The sequence below is a fragment of the Leucopleurus acutus genome, assembly GCF_964270905.1.
Source record: "Leucopleurus acutus genome assembly, chromosome: 13".
NCBI classification, from domain to species: domain Eukaryota; kingdom Metazoa; phylum Chordata; class Mammalia; order Artiodactyla; family Delphinidae; genus Leucopleurus; species Leucopleurus acutus.
In genome coordinates this window covers 60,160,661-60,177,420 of record NC_139155.1, presented here as the reverse complement: position 1 = coordinate 60,177,420, position 16,760 = coordinate 60,160,661, and the positions used below count along the sequence as shown (strand labels likewise).

At 49.6% G+C, this 16,760-nt stretch overlaps 1 protein-coding gene across 2 annotated transcripts in view; it reads right to left on the bottom strand.

The window, feature by feature from the left end:
* The window catches only part of MTCL1 (microtubule crosslinking factor 1), a gene marked incomplete at both ends in the record, with an annotated part of 121,892 nt that overhangs the window by 3,956 nt on the left and 101,176 nt on the right, over positions 1-16,760 (bottom strand). For both annotated transcript variants that reach the window (XM_082853445.1, XM_082853446.1), the window contains 5 exons: positions 1,302-2,787; positions 4,197-4,228; positions 6,108-6,404; positions 11,100-11,354; positions 16,280-16,447. In XM_082853445.1, coding sequence (XP_082709571.1) covers positions 1,302-2,787; positions 4,197-4,228; positions 6,108-6,404; positions 11,100-11,354; positions 16,280-16,447 — 2,238 coding nt within the window. The remainder of the gene's footprint in view (positions 1-1,301; positions 2,788-4,196; positions 4,229-6,107; positions 6,405-11,099; positions 11,355-16,279; positions 16,448-16,760) is intronic.

The window sequence follows — 16,760 nt, the reverse complement described above, 5'->3', positions numbered from 1 at the left end:
GCCACAGACTGTCAATATTATTAGGTTGAACCATATGGTGTTGCCATTTCTGTAGGCCGTTGGCAATTTCATATGGTTTAATCTATTTCAGATTTAAACTCTATATTTTGAGTTAAATGCCTCTTGTTGGGTTATACTGGGAAGCTGAGCATTCCTTTTCCCACTGTGGGAAATGTGGGGCAGCAGGTGGATCAGGTGACACAGGAAATACACCTCCTCCTCTCCTCACCTGTGCATCTGGGGCTGCAGAGCCTTGGGAGGGAGGCTGTATGTGTCTTTCTCTAACCTTCGCCATCTGCTGTCTGCCCAGCCTGGAGAATGCCTACCGGTGTCTGGATTCCACTGCTGTGGAGGTTTTGCATCTGGGTTCCTGGTGGGTCAGGCCTCACCCCCAGGTCTACACATAAGGGTGTCTGACCAAGGGCTGGGAAACCTCCTCTGGCACTGCGTGAACGATAAGGCCAACATCACCACCGTTTTCACCCCCGGCATCATCATCGGGCTTTGTTTTATTTCGCTCATCCTTGCCGTGGTCCAGTTATACCACATGTGGGTATGATCAGGGCAGAATTCAAGATCGACTGATTTGCAAATAACCTTAAGGGGGGAGGGATACAATAATAATAATCACATAATAATATGTGACAACGTGGATAATAAGTGTGGTCACAGGTAACATAATAATAGGTGATGTTTAAGGGGATAAGGATAATAATCGCCTTGTATGAAGGCAGGATTTTGACCTTATCCATTTGTCTCACCTGGTCTTACTGCTAAGAGAACGCACGCATACAGAGAGGGTAATGGGATTTGTGAGACGTGAACCCGCTGTCTGCACTGAAGCCAGCGCTGGGATCCAGACACCCTTCCTGTAGGTCCTGACGAGAGGTCTTCTATGTCCACCCTGTCAAAACCCTCTCTTCATCACACACACAGCTGGAGCAGAAAGCCTGATGTTGCCCACACACGCTCCCAGGACACAAACTCATACAGAAGGAGGGGAAATATGAACCCAAATGAAAAGCCCTGATAAACAGACAAGCATGGATCGCTGAGGCCACAGTGGAGGACCTGAGTCAATCCCTGAGCTACTTAGGAAAACCATCTCATGGTCCTCAGAGGATCACTGACGGCAATAAAACCAAGTTCTCTTTTAAGAAGCAGCTCAGGGTTTGCATTCCTGCTTGTTCCATCCTCCCCTGAACCTCCTGAACTCACATAACCTGGTACAGCCCCAGGGTCAGCTGTGCTGACACTGAAAAGGACGAGCCGGAGGGGGTGGGGTACTCAGCCTCCTTTACCTCGATGGACCCTGGCTCGGCTCTGACCGTCATTTCTCCCACGGGGCCGTTGCTGCTGAGACTGGGGGTGCCGTGGGCGGCCTGCCTCTGCTCCTCCTTTAAGGCGTGTTCCAACAGCTTCCGGTGGAGGATCCGGGCGACGTTCTCGGTGAGCGTGTAGCCGGGGGGAGCAGACAGGTCCTGCCTCGCAGGCGTGCCCTCTCCCCCTTCCTCCCTGCACGTCTCGGAGCCACCCCCGACCGGGCTGGGCGACCGGCCTCGGGAGCTGGGGCTCGTGTCCTGGCCCGGGCCCAGCTCCGGCGGGGGCTCTGCCGAACGAGACCGACTGGCGGCCCGCACCCCCTTCTGGAAGGGGTCCTGCACCATAGGGCTGTGGTCGATGATGCTGAAGAGGCTGGAGAGGCCGTCGTTGATGGCGGTGTGCACGGGGCTCTCCCGAGTGGTGGTAGAACGGGCCCAGGCCGACTCGCCGCAGCCCTTCGGGGCCAGCCCCGGGGAGGTCCTGCTGCTTGGCTGGTCCACTCTGGGGAGGGGCTTCCTCTGCAGCTTGGGAGACCCGTACTTGGGGGAGCAGCATGTGCGTTCAAACTTGGCCTGCACCTTCTCGATGGCGGGGGCCAGCTGCCTGTTCCTGAGGCCGCGGGAGGGGGAGGACACGGGCGTGGTGCCACCCCCTGCCTTGGGTGTGAGACACTTGTGGGGGCTGCTGGTGACGGCGCCGCCCCGCAGGGCTTCGGTCTGCAGGCCGATGCTGATGGTCTGGATGGTCTGCGTCCCTGCTGTCCGGGACCCATTGGTCTGGCAGGCCGTGTCCTTGACCAGAGGCTCCCTGGGGCTGGAGCAGACAGCGCTGACGGAGAAGGCCACCTCCTTCATGTCATCACTCAGGTTCTTGGACATCTCCAGGCTGTGCAGCGGGGAGGAGAAACCGAGGGTGCCGTCGAGGGGCCAGAGCCCGCCCTCCGTGTAGTCTCGGGGGTGCTTGGAGGGGGCACAGGGCCACCTAAGAATGTGTTCAGAACAGCCCCCCTTGGTGTCCCCCGGGCCCCCTCGGGCCCTGCCCTCACCGCCTGCCACCACGGTACCATCCAGCCTCCGCACGGCGGGCGGGCTGTGCAGCATCCTCACCCCGGCCTGCTCGGCGCAGACAAGGCTCCGCGGGAGCTGCTTCTGGCAGTGCTCCGGGCTGGTCACGGTGTCCGTGGTCAGGGTGATGCTCGTGGTGAGGTACCAGGAGGAGTCGGAGAAAGGGTCGGTGCTGGCCTCGGGCCTCGCCCGACCCGCCTCGGTCCTGTCCGCCCAGGGGTCTGGGGGCCTGTCGTCCCAGCTCTTGCTGTTGAACTCCTCGATGTACTTGAGGTCATCTGGGGAGAGGGGTGGGGTGATGTCCTCCTTGCTGCTGGTGGCGGGCAGGCCCTTCTCTGGCAGGAAGGGAGAGCCATCCATCAGCCGCTGGAACTCAGACATGGATGAGACGGACACGGCCCTGGGGAAGGGGAGAGGAGAGGTGTCAGCTGCCACTGGCTAGGGAGCCACGGCCCCGGAACCCCCGACCCAGCACAGCCTGTGTCCTGCCCACATGCACAGTGCCTGTGCTCCACCTGCAGGATCAGGACACGTCCCAGCTGCCTGATGTTTTCCACCCTTGGCCTGACCCTCTGGTGTCCAACAGGCTTTTATGGCTCTGGAATTGCTGCAGGAGCCTTGTATTGGTCAGAATTTACTACAGCCGACCCTCAAAACCATGGGAGAGGTGGGGCTCCAGGGCAGTCAGAGCTAAGCTCTAACCCTGCTCTGCAATATTCTAGTTCAGTGCATGGATGCTGTGGCCTGGCCTCTCCACGTACTTGATGGGCACCTTCAATGTCGAAGCTGCGGGAGCTTCCCGAGTTCCCGGCATTAGAGCAGGCGCGCATCCCACAGACGTGAACACACCACAGTCCCAATCCAAACGAGAAACTGGAGCGGCGGGGAGGGAGAGACGCCACCACAAAGCAACTGTGACCTGAAGCCTTCTCTGCCCATGGGCCTCATCCTCTATTGGCTTAAAGCACTAACAGTCTCCCAAGGCCAACAGAAGATGTGGAGGAGAGGAGGGGCAGTGGAAGGTGTGATCAGGCTGGCGAGTGATTTCAACACCATTTTAAACAGAAATCCCCTCTGGCCCTGCCCAGACCCACCCACAAGCTCAGTCCTCCCCTTCCCTCTCTACTCAATTTAAACAAATTTGCTTACATGTGCCTTTTCAGACATGTCCCGCCATACATATATGGGTTACTAGAATCAGACTAAATTAGAAGAAAGGGTTTCCATGGACTTTTCAAAAACCATTTAACACAATCATCTCCTTATATACACAACTCTAATCACACAGCTCTTACTGTGACACTGACACACACATGAACGCAGCACAGCACTGGCCTGTTTGTTGCTAATAATTTAAAATGCCGTATTTATGAAATTAATAATAAAGCAACTACTTATCCAGAAGTTTTACTCTTAAGTCACTTTTGAAGAGTGTCACAGTACACTGCAGTGCCAAGATAGAATTTTAAGACCAGGAGGTTTTTTTAAATTTTTCGTTGCATTGGGTCTTCGTTGCTGTGTGCGGGCTTTCTCTAGTTGCAGTGAGCAGGGGCTTCTCATTGCAGTGGCTTCTCTTGTTGCAGAGCACGGGCTCAGTAGTTGTGGCTCTAGGGCTCTAGAGCACAGGCTCAGTAGCTGTGGCACACAGGCTTAGTTGCTCCACGGCATGTGGGATCTTCCCGGACCAGGGCTCAAACCCGTGTCCCCTGCATTGGCAGGCAGATTCCTAACCACTGTGCCACCAGGGAAGCCCAAGACCAGGAGGATTTTACTGCAGTAGTCTACTATCATTTCATCAATCTTACTTACCTTTGAAGATTTCCCTTGTGATTTTCTTCTTCCTATAAAGAAGAAGGAAGTTTATCTGAATTGGTTAACATTGGCTGGCCTTCAGGGTGCTAAGTGATTTGTTTTTTTCTTAGGACAATACCATTTAAAACGTACATGGGAGCCAAGTTTGGGCCAAGAGTGCCTCTGCCTCTCAGCCCTTTGAAGTACAACAATAATGACACCAGAATCCAGGGGTGATGAGGGGTTAGAGCCTCTGAGTCCAGGGAGGGCCCACGTGAATGAGAAAAATTGTCTATAAACATTGTCACAAAGTGGCTCTCCTGTGCTCCTCAAAGGGCATCACTAAGCACGTGAGCTTCAAAGCTGCCTCGTTAATGACTGAATGTGAGTGTGTGAGTGTGAGAGTGTGTGTGTGTGTGTGTGTGTGTGAGAGAGAGAGAGAGAGAGAGAGAACAAACGCAAGAGAGGAGAGGGAGAACGGGGAGGAGGAGGAGATGGAGGAGAAGAAGGAAGGGAAGACAAGGGTGAGAGCAAGTTGGGGAGAGACGTCTCTTGGCCTCAGCCTGTCTATAGAAGTCGGTGTGAGAGGTATAGACTACTACGTATAAAATAAATAAGCTACAAGGATGCATTGTACAGCACAGGGAATACTGCCAGTATTTTATAATAACTGAAGGGAGCATAACCTTTAAAAATTGTGCATCACTGTTGTACACCTGCAGCTTACATTGCACAGCAACTGTACTGCAATAAGAAATGCAAAACGTCGGTGTGACATCCGTAGAGGGCTCTTTGTTTTAAATATCGCCCTTGGGAATCAGGGAAGGTACAGTGACCTCTGCTAAAGAAGAGAACATGCACCCACGGTCCTCCTGAGGACACCCCCGTGCGGACCAGTCCTGAGGGGAGCGAGGCCCAGTGAGCCCTGGAGGTATTGCGACTGAGTCCTGGCACAGCAAACCACCTGAGCGTCCCCCAGGGAGCCCTCCCGTGGGATCTGGCCACTGCTTTGAGAATGGCATAGGAGACGATGCCACTAGATCCCCGGGGTGGCATGCTGGCGCTGTCACCTCTGCTGGGTACAGGTGCTGAGGAGAAGGCACTTGACCTCGCCGACCTGTGACTGAGGGTGATCCCCCACTTCAACATCCCTGCCTGACGGGTACCCCGTCTGCTGAGCGTGTCAAATGACAGGTGCAGCCACTGTGAGATTGGCTCACAGGTATGATTCCTAAAATCAATCTTTAAATCCCAGTTTTTAGAAAGTCATAACCAAAAAAACCCAGTGCTGTGCCGCGGAGATTTCTGCCCAGAGCTAAGCTCTTCTATTTGCTGATCTAAGTTACATAGGTTTCTAGCGTTGGATTTTTTTCCCTTTGCACAGATAAGGTATTTATTGTATGTCATTGGTTAGTGACATCTGTTACTTTCTTTAAAGCAGATTTTTTCCTGTTATTAATGTTTTCTGGAGTCAGAAGGCCGTCCTATGACTTTAAGAAAACTTGCGGCTCTACACTTCCCAGGATGATCTATTGGGTTTGCCAGAAAGTTCGTTTGGTTAATGAATACGTCGTTAAATAAAATTCTTGCTGAAAATGAAAAATGTCTTTTATTTTTACTTAAAACTGATCGAACTTTTTGGTCAACCCAATATTTCCTCTTGTGTTTCACTGGACACTCCCGTTCCTGAGACTCCCATTCACACAGGACCCAAGCCCTGAATTTCTGAACCTGAGACAAGCAGCTAAGTGAAGCAGGGAGCCTGGGGTCAGGACCACCAAGCAAAGCTCCTGCATCATGAAGGGTTCGTTTTTACTGACCCCAGAGGCTGTGATATGCAAAACCAGGGGCCTGCCAGCCACTCGGGCGGCTTCCCAAGCCCCTGCCCTCGGTCCTGCCGCAGGTAACTAGACCCCAACCCAGGCTGACCTCGGGGAAGCAGTTCCTGAACTCCCTCTCGGGCTTGCGGTCTGGAGGCTCCTCTGGCTCGTCGTCCAAGGACAGGGCATCCAGGTAGAGGTTCTCCCGGGCCGAGCACCTGTCCGATTCCTTCAGCTTGGACAGCGGCTGGTCCTCAAACGTGCTGGAGTCAGTGTCCATGCAGGGCCACGTCCCCGTGGGGTGGGGTGCCCAGGGGCTCCCCGTGTGGGCACAGGGGTGGACATCGCCTTCCTTTTGATCACAGAGGAAACTGCCACCTCTCCGGGGACTGTTCACTTTCTGCAACTTGAGGGTTTTAAAAATGAAAACAGTCAGCCTCATTTTTCTGTGTGTTGCTCCCTAAGGTCGTGGTTTCTCCACAGTTTGGAATTAACATATGGTCTGTCTGAAAGATGGTGAGAAGTCTACGTTCTTAAAGTTCTGACCTTAATTTCAAAAATAACACATCACAAATGCTTTTTGAAAAGAAAAATCACAATTTTATATGGACTAGAAAAATCTGCATTAACCACACGCAAGCCAGCTCCTTCTGATGAGAATATGTTATTGTATGTAACTTTGAGTACTGTGCTCACAGGAAATTACACATGCATTTTTTTTAATCTAACATTACCAAACGACACATTTAGAACTCCCTTTCGGTAATTACCTTCAGAACGTAAGGCACACTCAGTGGAAAGCCATCAGTGATAGCAAACTTCTGAGGGTGAATTTGATTTTCCTAACTAGCAGAGTTTCTAAATAACAACAGAGCATGGTCTCCAAATTATTTGAAATGGGTCCTACATAAATCCCGAGTGATCACCTGGGCTATAACCATTGGGTGTCGAAAACATCTGACAGTTTGCTTGAGAGGATTAAAGTTTAGCTACAGCGGTAATTAAAGATCTGGTATGACTAGAAAAAGAAACAAAAACATGAGCCACGTAGTTTGGAGTCATACTTTTCTCTGACTTGGTAAATGCAAGCAGCAGCAGCGGGGAAACCTCAGGAGACCTGCAACCAGCGTGTGTGGCTGGTCATCTCAGCTCAGTGTCCCTACCTGTAACAGGGGTGCCCCTCTCTCTGGGGCTGTGGGAGGGCTGCAGGCCGGGCCCAGCGTAAAGCTCGCTGTTCGTCAGCAGGACCACCACCGACCCCCCCTTGAGGCCTGCGTGATTCCTTGGGCCTGGGTGCACTGATAAACGAACGCCTCACGTCCTCACAGCAGGGGGCCCTTCAGGAGGAGCCGCGTGGAACCACAGGGACAGGCAGAGACACGCGTGTCTGCAGTGCCCTCTCCATGGAGGAGCCCTGAGGGGCTGCCCTGGACCCTCCCGAGCTCCCCTCCAAAACGGGCAGAAAGCACCTTTGACAGGTCGGCTCACACACTCCACCGCCCTGGCTGCTCTTTGGACTTGAACTCAAGGGCGGGGACAGCAGAAGTGGTGCTGAGACGGTGCCCGGAGGCTTTGACCCTCCCTTGGAAGCACATTTATTTACCCTTTAACAAGGCATCTTTCACAAACTACACCTCCTGTCCTAACTCAAGCCTTCATCAGCAAGCTGGATAAGTGTGGCCTGTGTGTCATAGGGAACAAAGCCATGAGGAGTCATGGGGACTTCTACTCATTTCTAGCAATTTCTGAGGTGGTGGAACCAGCCTCAGGGTATTATCTTCATTTTAGGAGAAAGATGGCGATTCAAGCAGCTGCAGCTTAAATGTTAGAGTTTGAGGCAGAATCCCAGTTGAATTAGGGAACAAGCAAGTCACCGGGGCTTTCAGCTCAGCCCCCTCTGCTCTCTACCCCCTCCCCAGTGACACAGCTCTCAAAGATGCTAAATGCTTTCTTTTTTAAAAAAATGAAAAGGAAAGTTTTTTATTATGTTCATCTAATGCATGTCAGTGTAATTTAGTTTCAACATATGATCATCTCCAAGCTATTTCGGGCACAGAATTAAAATGCAAGAATCCCATCTGAAGCTGTAAATGTGCACGGAGGGTGTGTGTGAAGAGCGGGGAGAGTGACTACAGGGGAGAGCTATGATCCAGCACATTCTCACTCAGCAAAGTGGGGCTTCAAAAATAAACCTGGGCAGCCAGGAGCAGTGTGCACTAAAGCTGTAAGTGTTAGTTAGGTTCCCTAAAAATGAGCTGGAGTGGTTTCAGCGGGAGGTTTCTGCGGCCAAGATGCCTCTGCAGTGCTGTCATAGAATAAATGGTCCCTACAAGGATAGGGTTTCCTAGGAGAGTCATTTCAAACCAGGCATCAGCACCTACTGTACTCAAGAGTCCTGCAGTAGAACAACTTATAAAGCAAACACCAAATTTACAAGGTTTGCAGGCAACAGTAAACCCTTGAGAATGTCACTTTACCTGAATTGGTCACAAGAAGAAAGGTTACTTTGTACACAGGTTTTAAAAGAACAGCCTTTCATGCTGCAGAGGTAACTGACTTAAGGAAGTCACTGGAAGAAGAATGACCTGGGAGCTTTCCTTTAGTTCTTTACCACAGCCAGCTCCTCAGGCCTCTGCAGGCTAACAGACCGAACAATTCGGAGGAGAACGTAGTGTAACTCCAGGAAAGTTAACTCTCACGCATCAGCTCCGGGTTGAGACAGATGCTGATAAGATGGTGTGTGTTACATGACCTTAACCACATTCCCACAGTCATTCGTCATATCAGATGCCTCACATGGCACAGAAATTATGTAGGAATTCAACACCACCGGGCAAGGACGAAGCATGTGTTCTCAAAGTGGAAAATGGATTTAGTGTTACTTCTTTCGCCATCTGTATTAGGTCATGACAGACAAGGTTACACGGCCCACCGCATAGATATCGAGGGGCATACGTTATGAAGAATGTTTGTCTACGTGTCTTGTTGTAGATGTAGGTGTCTGCACATCTACGGAATGTGCAGCTAAAAGTTAAATGAATAAACAACTCAATAACTGATTAAAAAAAATCTACACACACTACACTTCAGCCAGTTTCCTCTTTTACAGAGAATACCTATAACTGCTTTTCCTCATTTTCAAGATTGGGTACTGTGATTTTTTAAATGTCAGATATTTGTGGGGGGGGGGGAGGCTGGATTTATTTTTGAAAGCCACAATTGCATATCTGAAGCATCAACAAACCCTCTTCTAAAAACAGCAATGAAATCATTGTACAAAGCCTGCGGGATCCACCACACAGATTTCAGGAACAGATGAATGAACGCCCCAGAACCCACGTGTCCATTTTGCTCAAAGATGTTAACCTTGATGACTGAGGTTCTGAGGCTGTCATCGTGGTAGGGCCATAGCAGTATTGACAGTCTGGAAGTGGAGTTCAGCCCCTGCCCACTCATCTTTCCAAAGATAGTCTTAAAATGGGGTGGCTGTTCATCCCTAGGGCATTAACTCTTCGAACATAAAATGTCACGGGATGTCTTACTAATTTTTCCTTTACTAGAAATTCCTCATTTCCCAAAGTAAAATGAAGCCCTTGAAGACTTGCTTAACTTACATCCAAGGTGTGACTTCCAAAATGAAGCCATGATGAGACCAACAAGCCTACAGCTCACGGGCAAAGGGCTGATGACGATGGCCTTGCTGGGGTGCGGGAGGGACAGTGTGTACGGTCCTGGAGGGATGGCCAGGAGGGACCCTCCCTGATAACGAGGTACCTGGAGGAGCCAGGATACTGGTTAACGAACAATGGATGAATCCGTGACCACTTTGTAAGGGTATGTGCTGCATCTGCCCCTACGATTCCCACTCGACAGCTGATCCTCTGCATAGAGCACAGGCACACAGGGGATTTAAGACAGAAGATTCTTCTCAGGTGCCACATTTCTAGGCCAAACAGGAAGTGGCCAACTTGCCTTCGATAGAATTTGGGGAATTTTAAAATGAGCCATATCATCTACCAGTCTGGTGACTCAGCTGTGTGAGTAACCAAACCCAGGAAGGATGTCGGGCCTCTTAATCTGCAGTGCACTTCTGCTCAGAGGTTTCAGAGCCAAAGATTCCTGGTCCTTTTCAGTTCTCTCTCCCTCGCCCCCTCCCATCTCAGCAGTGAGCAGAAACGGACCTTTGCCACTGCACCTGCAGAACACAGGTCCCATGTCTAGGGATAATACAGCACATTTTCCAAAAGGCAGCATGGATATTTATAATAGAATAATGAAGTTATTTTTCCTGCATTCAGTTTATTGATTAATACATTTCCCTGAGGCCTCCTGAATTTATAAGTGTGACAGGCTGAACTACAGTGCATGCTATGTAAAAATCCAGCCAGGGTAGAATCCCAGTCCTTCATCAGTTTCATGTGCAAATTTAATTTGTGCCCTACTCAGGCAGGACTGCAGCTACACAAACTCCTAAGGCTGACGCAGGGCAGGGAGTGATTATCTCTAGAACAACAACTCCCCCTTCCCCACAGAACTCATCTACATTTTTCAGTGTTTGTTCAGCTGAAGATGATGAACGATCAGTCACTTCCCCGACTGTGTCCTGTCTAATCACAGCTCCACAAGACCCACAGCAGGTGCAAACAGCCTGACTTCCTACTGACTTCAGCAGTTTCCTTACTAATGGACAACAATTCCATTCAAGCTGGAGCAGTCACCATGACCACATCTTTAGTGGCAGACTTAAAAGCTAGTTTGCTTTTTGGTAGAAATCACTTCCTAAGGCCTGAAATAATCTCATCTTTCAAGCTTGGTCTTTAAACACCTTTAAAAAGTTACCCCCCAACCGTACACACACAGGGAAGTTACCCACAGACTTTCCGATGAAAAGGTCTGTGTCATGGGAGGGCTGAGCCTAGGTCTCCAACACCAGAACTCCTAGGATTTCTTCCTCTTCCTCTGGAAGCCCCTACATCAGCCTGATGCAGCAGAGACCTCCGAGCTGTCTGATTTTCCCCTTCCGAGTGCTCTGATTTCCAGGTCAGGCGTCTCCGCCTCCTCCCCTGGGGCATCCTCGCCTCCTCCCCTGGGGCATCCTCACCTGTTCGATTCTCCACAGGAGCGCCTTCTCCTGCCGCCCCCACTCCTGCCGCTCCCGGTCCAGGCGGTCGAGAAGCTCTACCTTCTCTCGGTTCCAGTTCTTCTCGCTGTGGTGGATCTGCCATCGCAGGTCCATGACAAGCCCATGACTGTCAGCCAGGAGCTTCTGCTGTGCCTCCCTCTCCTTCGTGAACACCCCTTTGCTGTCAGCAGAGGAGCCCAGGTCTCCCAAGCTTTTCTCAGTCTTCGCTTCCAGCTGTCAAGGAGAACAGACTTAGGAACTTAGTCCCTGACAGTCTCGCGTTAGTAGGTGAAGAAAATCTCAGCATGTTCATGTATTATCCCTGGAAACATGTTTAAACCAAGATCTGACCAATCTTATGGAGGAAGCACTTTTCATCTTTAAAGTCATAATCAAAAACATCTGACATGGGAGAAAATGTGTAAACAGAGCAACTGACAAAGGATTAATCTCCAAAATATACAAGCAGCTAATGCAGCTCAGTATCAAAAAAACAAACAACCCAGTCCCAAAATGGGTAGAAGACCTAAATAGACATTTCTCCAAAGAAGATATACAGACTGCCAACAAACACATGAAAGAATGCTCAACATCATTAATCATTAGAGAAATGCAAATCAAAACTACAGTGAGGTATCACCTCACACCAGTCAGAATGGCCATCATCAAAAAATCTACAAACAGCAAATGCTGGAATGGGTGTGGAGAAAAGGGAACCCTCTTGTACTGTTTGGTGGGAGCGTAAATTGATACAGGCACTATGGAGAACAGTATGCAGGTTCCTTAAAAAACTAAAATTAGAACTACCATATGACCCAGCAATCCCACTACTGGGCATATACCCTGAGAAAACCATAATTTAAAAAGAGGTGTGGGGGCTTCCCTGGTGGCGCAGTGGTTGAGAGTCCGCCTGCCGATGCAGGGGACATGGGTTCGTGCCCCGGTCCGGGAGGATCCCACGCGCAGCGGAGCGGCTGGGCCCGTGAGCCATGGCCACTGAGCCTGCACGTCTGGAGCCTGTGCTCCGCAACGGGAGAGGCCACAACAGTGAGAGGCCCGCGTACCCCCCCCCCCCCAAAAAAAAAGCGTGTACCACAATGTTCATTGCAGCACTATTTACAATAGCCAGGACATGGAAGCAACCTAAGTGTCCATCGACAGATGAATGAAGATGTGGCACATATATACAATGGAATATTAGCCATAAAAAGAAACGAAATTGAACTATTTGTAGTGAGGTGGATGGACCCAGAGTCTGTCATATATACAGAGTGAAGTAAGTCAGAAAGAGAAAAACAAATACCGTATGCTAACACATATATATGGAATCTTAAAAAAAAAAAAAAAAGTGGTTCTGATGAACATAGAGGCAGGACAGCAATAAAGATGCAGACGCAGAGAATGGACTTGAGGACACAGGGAGGGGGAAGGGTAAGCTGGGATGAAGTGAGAAAGTAGCACTGACATATATACACTACCAAATGCAAAATAGCCAGCTAGTGGGAAGCAGCTGCATAGCACAGGGATCTCCAGCTCAGTGCTTTCTGACCATCTAGGGGGTGGGAGGGAGACACAAGAGGGAGGGGATATGGGGATATACGTATACATATAGCTGATTCACTTTGTTGTACAGCAGAAACAACATTGTAAAGCAATTATACTCCAATAAAGACGTTTAAAAAAAAAAAATCTGACAGAGTCACACAGAAGGTGAAGCAGTGAATCCACCCAGCTTCCCAGAGTCTGCTTCTTACTCTCCCTTCCCAACTGTGAGTCACCACATCTCTTGCCTGTCCTGCTGTACAACTCCTTGCAGGCAGGCACGTGTCTGTCCCTACATCCTTAGCCCCCATGTGGAACCTGGTGATGGGAGAGTGATGTAACCTGGCAGTCTATAATAACACCCAGGAGATTAAAGACCAAAAACTAACAAGCAAAAGAACTCCCATCTAGACATCACATGCAAACTGCTGAAAACCAAAGAGGAAACCTTGGAGGCAGACAGAGAAAAAAAATAAACCACAAATGGAGGTGCGCAGACGAGAATGACAGCAGACCTGTCCGCGGAAAGTATGTAAGTCAGGGGGGAAAATGGAGTGACATCTTGAAAGGGCTGGAGGGGGAAAATGTCAGCCTCAACAGAATTCTATACTTAGCAACAGCATCTTTCAAAAACGATGGAAGAAAAATGCTTTTTCAACAAATGAAAAAAAGCAGGCTTACATTTCAAGAAATGATAGAGGAAATTTTCAGGCACAAGGAATATGATATCAACAAACACTTTGACCTGCACAAAAAATGAACACTGGAAATGACCTAAATAAATGCAAATATAACTCATTTCCTCCTGTTTTTAACTGCTTTAGAATACTACTGAGTGTCTGAAGTAAAAATAGTTGCATTGTATTTTGTCTTTACAGAATGTGTAGAAGTAAACTGACAACAGCACAGAGGACAGGAGGAGGGAATTGGGGGTGTACTGTTTGTTGGTGAATGTGATAAATTTTAGTGAAAGATTCATGAACATAAAGATGTATCCTTTTGCCTATTCTAGTTCAGCAGATCCCCGAAGTCTACCCGTGGACCCATGTTAATCCATTCAATTCTAATGGTTTCTAATCCATTCTCTACCTCGATACCAGAATTACTTCTTAAAAACGCAAGTCAAAATGCTTTACCCGCATGATAAAATCAGGATTAATGTTTCAGTTCTTTGGCTATTCTGCTTCCCACTCGTATGTGACAAGGTGCAGCTCCTCCGGTGTGCCATGCTCCTTTCTTCATGATGTCCCTTTTTTGTCCAAAAGACTGTTTCTCTCCTTTTCCATGTGCCCACTCCTGTTCATCCTCCGAGATTCATTCTAAGCAGGGCTTTCACAAACAACCCTTCCCTGAACCCTCAAGCCGAGGTGTGTGCCCTGCATGCCCCCCCCATCCCTGAGAGCCTGTGTACAGGCCTGGCGGGGCACTTGCCACACTAGTACTAACGGTGGCCCTTGTCTGGTCTCCCACTGCACTGAGAACCCTTTCAAGATCTGTCTTATTTGTTGGGGGATCCTGGCAGTTAGAGCAAGGTCTGACCTAGGAGTCAGTTGAAGGAATCACAGGTTTGGGAACTGACACAAGATGGCCTCCACTGAGAGAAAATACTTCACTCTCAGTAGAATTCAACTGTTTTGCATTTAAGTAGAAAAGGATAAAGATGAGTGAACTAGCATCAGCCCACATCCATCATTCCCCGGGCTCCAAATGTTTGAGAAACTGGCTCACATCAAAGATTATGCCTCCTCTTTTTAGCTACGCTTACATCTCTGAAAATATTTAGATTTTTCCACTATAAACATAGTTTTAAGTAAGTTTAAAGGCAGCTCATCAGAACGTCCTTACTCATTTCTTATCCACTGCCAGCTCTTCGGGCTGTGAACTAAGATAAACAGAAAATCTAGTAAGAACCTCCTACCCAGCAGTAGGCAGGAGTCATAACTGGGTTAGCAGCTGCACCCCTTGCCCAGCCTGGCCTGGTGCTTTGGTCCAGCTATGCTTTGCTGCTTCGCCTGCAGAGGAGGCTATGCCTGTGCTCCCCCCAGGGATGTGAGCCGGACACTTCTGCTCCCTTGGACCAGGCAGCAGTGCCTGTGAACTTGTGGGTACCACGGGAGCTGTCTTCTTGTGACAGGACAGGCCCTTTAATCTTTTATCAAGGCCATTTAGGAGATGTCTTCTTTCCAGACAAGTTTTTTCTTTCATGACTGAGCCAATTCATATGAAGTTTTGATTACTTTATGGTTTGCCTCAAAACAGGGCCTAGAAAATAGATTATCAAAGACGTGCAGACCTTTCCTCCCTTATTGTGATCAAGGGGCTGGAAGAAACCTGGAGAAGCAATCTGAGCGAGCAGACCCTACATGGGAAGTGACACCGCTTTCAAAGACTTCCAGGGAGAAAGCACTTAGAAAACAGCGTTCCTGGCTCAGCCCGATCTTAACGACCAGGGCTGGGGTCTCAAATCTCCGAGAGGCTCTGCTCTCTTGTGGGCGGTGGAGGCAGTAACCTGCTCTCAGCTCCAGTTGCACTAAAGGCTCTGTGATCTGAGACGACACGCTTCCTCTGGGCCTCGGGCTCCTTCCATGTAAATAAGGACACCGAAATTGATCAGACTTCCGGGGCTGTAGTGGGAGGTAGGTCTACAAGCTTTTTCTGGTATTGGGAGAAATCTAACGGAAAGCATTCATTTCCTTTTTTCAGAGGTAACTAAACCACAATCTGCTTTTTCTTTGCCCCTGTCTGAATTCTGTCAGTGCACTCTGGTCACGTTTTTCGCCCTGGCCATGCTTCAGTGGCACTAAAGACAGCCTTGCTCCCTTCTCCCCACCTCTTCACCAACACTTGATATTTCTAGTTTTCCTGATAAGAACCATTCCAGCAGGTGTGAGGTGACAGTTCATTGTGGTTTTGATTTGCATTTCCCTGATGATTAATAACGTAGAACATGTTTTCATGTATCTTGTTACCTGAAGAAAACGAAAACACTAATTAATGCAAAAAGATATCCCCCACGTTCATAGCAGCACTATTTACAACAGCCGAGAAATAATGCGTAACGTAAGTGTTCATCGACAGATGAATAGATAAAGAAGATGTGGTACATTTGTATAATGGAATACTACTCAACCATGAAAAAGAATGAAATAATGCCATTTGCAGCAACATGGATGGACCCCAAAGGCATTATGCTAAGTGAAATAAGTCAGACAAAGATAAATACTGTATGATTTCTGGTATATGAGGACTCTATAAATATTATAAATGAAGCCAAGCTCAGAGGTGCATGGAACAGATTGGGGGTTGCCAGGGGAAGAGGGCAGGGAATGGGTGAACGCTTTTTGCTTTTAAATAAATTTAATAATAATAAAAAGAGACAACCTTGTTCTACACAGAATGGGAAAATAAACGCTACTTTTGAAATGCTGCTGGGTTGGGGCAGTGTTCTAGATCTGGGAGAGGTAATAGTAGGGAAAAGACAGCACTGTGGGAAGGCGGGGACTCTCTGGGGTGGCAGAGGCAGCTGCTCCTGGCTTTCTCCTCGCACCTTCTTTCCCTGGCAGGGCCCTGGGATCCGGACCCTCCCCGCAGTCGGAGCGGAGCCCTGGCGGCCATACCTGCTCCAGGCGGCATGTGAGCGCGGCCCATTCCACGTCCCAGGAGGCCTTATCGCCGGCATATTGTTGTTGCAGCCGCCGCCGTGCACGTTCGTCCTCCCGCAGCTCCATGCGCAGCTCCTCCAGCAGCGCCTTGAGCGCGCAGAACAGCGGCTGGTTCTCTGCCACCTGCGGGGACACCGGGCGGCTCTGCCATCTCACAAGGGCGAGGACAGGAGCCTGGCAAGCAAAAGGGCACTGGGGCCGGACTGTCTACAAGGTGGGTGGGAGGGAATCTGCACAGTTAGTGGCAGAGCCGGGTTCCCTGGTCGCCTGCAGGCTCTGGGGCTGACGCTGCCAAGGGCTCATTGCATTAGGATGCTAGCGCCACAGGAACCTGGATCAGAGACGGGAGGAAGCTGTGGGAGGCCAGGGGGAGCCAAGCCAGGGCTGCCAGGACACTCTGCTTGACTTCAGATGTCCCGGCTCTGGTTGAGGAGCA